The sequence below is a fragment of the Nicotiana attenuata genome, chromosome 2, assembly GCF_001879085.1.
Source record: "Nicotiana attenuata strain UT chromosome 2, NIATTr2, whole genome shotgun sequence".
Classification (NCBI taxonomy): domain Eukaryota; kingdom Viridiplantae; phylum Streptophyta; class Magnoliopsida; order Solanales; family Solanaceae; genus Nicotiana; species Nicotiana attenuata.
In genome coordinates, this window is record NC_031990.1 from 43,544,523 (window position 1) to 43,548,508 (window position 3,986).

The 3,986-nt window shown below is 42.3% G+C and overlaps 1 protein-coding gene across 1 annotated transcript; it reads right to left on the reverse strand.

Moving 5' to 3' along the window:
* LOC109218910 lies at positions 584–1,806 on the reverse strand. Its single transcript, XM_019383308.1, has 2 exons — positions 1,681–1,806; positions 584–1,096 (listed from the first exon to the last, which is right to left on the reverse strand). The coding sequence occupies exons 1-2, from the start codon at positions 1,804–1,806 to the stop codon at positions 584–586; spliced, it is 639 nt and encodes a 212-aa protein (XP_019238853.1).

Consider the following 3,986-nt stretch of genomic DNA (forward strand, 5'->3'; position numbering starts at 1 on the left):
CTTGTCTACTTCGTCGCTGACGACCTCGTTGATTGTGACATTGAATTTTCTCCGTATTTTCTGCACTGGTGTATAGAGCGGGTCGACATTCAACTTGTGCCTAGCGATATCTTTCGGGATGCCCGGCATATCTGAGTGGGAGAAGGCAAACTAGTCGGCATTGTCAATTACAAATTTATGAAATTTACCTGGTTCTGAGAGTTTATGCCCGATGTAAGACTTTTTGCTGCTATCGCTGTTTTTTAGTTGGATGAGATCGAGATCTTCTATCGTCGAATCAGCGGTTTCCACGATATCGGGATCCCTGATGAGTCTGTTTGTACGTCGGGTTGGTCCCCGACATTGTTAATTGCTATGCTTCTGCGTTTGCTCCCTTTAGTTGTTGGGTGTACGTGCAATCCTGGGCGATACGATAGCACTCTTGAGCAATACGTTATTCGCCTCGGATGCTGAATATTCCCCATGGAGTAGGGAACTTGATTACTTGATATAGGCTTGATGGGATAGCCCTCATGGCGTATATCCATGGTCGCCCTATGATGGTGTTGTAGGCTGCATCTTGGTCCATGATATGGAACCTTGTTTATAGGGTGACGCCCCTGGCCAGAACAGGTAGCGTTATCTCTCCAGAGGTTCGCTCAACTGCATTATTAAAATCCATTAGTGTTATGCAACACGGTACTATCTTGTCTTCGAGTCTCATCTGTACGAGAACTAGAGGGTGGATAATACACGTGCCGCATCCATCGTCTACCATTATTTTTTTCACATCAGTATCTAAAATACGTAGAGTAATAACAAGAGCATCGAAATGAGGGAAAGTAAAACCGTCGGTACCCGATTTATCGAAGATGATACTGTCTTCGAGGTCATCGTACTGTTCGTGAGTGATCGACCGCTTGAGTTTGTGTGTAGTGGTGAACTTCACATGGTTGATTGATGCCTCTTCGCCTCCGCTGATGATCCTTTGGATTGTACGAGGGGGGAAGGGTGGCTTTGGAGGTCCCTGGTGTTGTTCACGTTCGCGACCGAAGTTGGCTCGTCCTCGATCGCTCATCAGTTCCCTCAGGTGCCCTTGGTATAGTATTTTTACTACCTATTTCCGTAGAGCTATGCAGTACTCAGTTTTGTGACCCCGCTCCTGGTGAGATTCGCAGAGGACGTTCGACTTTCTCATGCTGGGGTCGGACTTCATCTTCCGTGGTCATTTCACTTTTGTGTCGAGCTTCTCTAGTGCGTACACTATTTCTGAAGGGGAAACACAAAAATTGTAAGCGGATAAGAGTGGAGGCATACCTCTTTTTTTCTGTTGAGTCCCTGTGTGTGGCCTGGGCGGCCCTTCTGCATGTCGGGGAGGCGTAGGAGAGCTTTTCTGACATAGGGCTGATGTCTTTCTCGATTGAGACGGGGGCCTGACTAATCTCTTCGACCATCGTTACGACGATCTTTCCTCGGCTCTGTTTGAATTTATGTCAGCCGTTGGGTCGGACCATTAAGGTCGTCCTCGTCGGCTCTTACCTCAGGGCAATAGGCGTTGTGAATTTCTTCCCAAGTGGTGGGAGGGTATTTCATGAGCCTACTTAATAGTTTTCTGGTTGCCCTCGACCCATTTCAGCTCAACCCGTTCTGGAAGGCCGCTACAGCAATCCCTTCTGATACATTTGATAGGCTCATTCTCACCCTGTTAAACCGGGTGAGGAAGTCCCTGAGTCCCTCGCCGGGCGATTGCCTAACGATGAATATGTCATTCACCCTGGCTTCCGCCTTTTTAGCCCTTGCATGGGCGGTGACAAACTTGTCGGCCATTTCCTCGAACGTTGCTATTGACCGCACCGGCAGTTGTTAACCATGTTAGGGCTCCCCCCGATAAGGTTTCACCAAACTTCTTTAATAACACTGATGGTACTTTCTCCTTCGAAAGGTCGTTGCCTTCATGACGTAATGGATGATGTGATCTTCAGGGTCCGTAGTGCCATCGTATATCTTCAGGTACGGTGGCATCTTGAAGGTTTTGGGAATGGCATGTGGAGCCGCTTCCTCGCTGTATGGATGTTTGACGAACCGACCAACATCTCACTTTGGTAGTAACTTTGGGGAACCTGGTATCTTATCAACCCTTTCTTGATGCTCCCTCATCTGATCGCGGAGCGCCTTGTTTTTGTTTTCCATTTCTTCCATTTTCTTTAAGACGGCTGCAAGTGCATCGTTACCAGCATCAACAGTGGTGTAAGTGTTACCTGTTTAAGGGGCGGGCTACTCGCCAGTGGTTGTGGCAGTATCTGCTTGTGTGGTGTTTCTGTTCTCCCTTTGAACGGGTCTATCGAGTATATTGTTTAGAGTGCTTGTCAGCCACTCTTCCAGTAATTTTTTCACTGTTGATGGTGCTTCTTCAGCTGTGGATGTGGAGGCTCCCCTCTCGCGCGAAACTGTTACGCTTCCGTGAGGGGGAGGTGAAGCACTTTGCCTGGGCGTGGCGTTTGGTGTCACGTTCTCGTTATCTCCTCTACCATCTTCATTGATGGTAGTCAGAATGTTGGTAGTGACGCCTGCTATTGCTTTCTGTCTTGCATCTCCTTTTCCTGCCATTGTTAGTATGTGCAAACGAAGGAAAGATGGTTGTCCTTCTCTCTTTTTTTTTTCCTTTCTTTTTGACCTAGAAAGAACTATAGTTTCAACTAAAAAACTCCCCACAGACGGCGCCAAATTGTTTGAGCAAATAAATGCTAAACCAATTAATGATAAGTTAGAATGGTGAATCTTAGTTGAACTTAATAAATTCCAGATCTAGTAAAATGATGCTTTTGCGTAATGAGTAGGGTTCAGGAGCATTAAGTAGTGGATTAAATTTCCTATGATTGATGATAGTATAAATGTATAATAAATGTATGCATTGACAAAGATTACAATGGAAAAGGAACTTTCACCCAATGATTGGGATGTTTCTTTACTCTGACGGCGACATGGTGAAACGAGAGATCCAAAATGTATATGGGATCTTGAGATTTATGGATAAAAATTGAACAACATGTGCTTGGATAAATGAATAAGATAACTTTTCGTATATTCTTCTTTCAACTTTTACAATGTATCTTCTTTGGTTCAGAGAAGCAGATGGCCTTTTTGTTCCCTATCTCTTCTTATTTATAAGGGACATTCTCCAAAAAACCCTAAAAAGTACAACATAAAGAATATCCAAAGGAATATTCTTTATGTTACCGTTACTATCCTATCTCAGATGCCCGCTTCTAGCGTCGGCCTTTATGAGGACGACCTTCAGTCGTTGTGCCATGGTCGACCCCGTGCTATGTCTTGCTTATCCGTTGCCTTGGTTACCAAATTTGGACCTATACAGATACCTTCCAATATTACCTTAATAGGAAATACTTATAGCCACACAAATGCTATAACCGATTTCATACCACAAGTTTCAAAAGTTTTATGGCCACACAAATATTATGATTTATTTAAGATCACATATTTCAGAAGTCTTAAAGTATGAAAGTTACCCTTCATTTTCATCATTTTATTTGCATAATTCGACTAGTGCGGCTGTGCCCGAGCTAAGCCCGGGCCCAACGGCAATGTGAGCACTTTGTGTCTAGATATATATTTTGATTTAATTTTTTTTTTGTCGAATCTACAGCTTGTTTGGATGCTTGTTATGTTGCATTGTATCGTATTGTTAGTTTAAATAAAATATTTGTTTTGATTGTTACTTAAATTTCATTATATCGTATTGTTTCTCTGTCGATTATTACACCATCCTGGTACCATTCAGAAACTTTTTAAGTACATTTTGTTTAATATACATTATTTATCATAATAGTTTAATTATTTATTAGTTCCTAAGTAAATACAATTTAAAATTTTTAATAAATTATATTCGAATTTGCAATTTTAAATTAGAGATAATTTGAGTCAAATTTTACTTATTTATTTCATCTAATCTAAGGAAAGACAAAAGCAACTAAGAAAAACTTTAAAAT

Excerpts from the sequence above, each read along its gene's own strand:
- LOC109218910 (XM_019383308.1), bottom strand. The coding sequence starts at position 1,806 with ATGGCCGACAAGTTTGTCACCGCCCATGCAAGGGCTAAAAAGGCGGAA. Across the intron at positions 1,097-1,680 it reads TCCTCACCCGGTTTAACAGG|GTAGTAAAAATACTATACCA; the intron begins GTGAGAATGAGC and ends CTACGGAAATAG.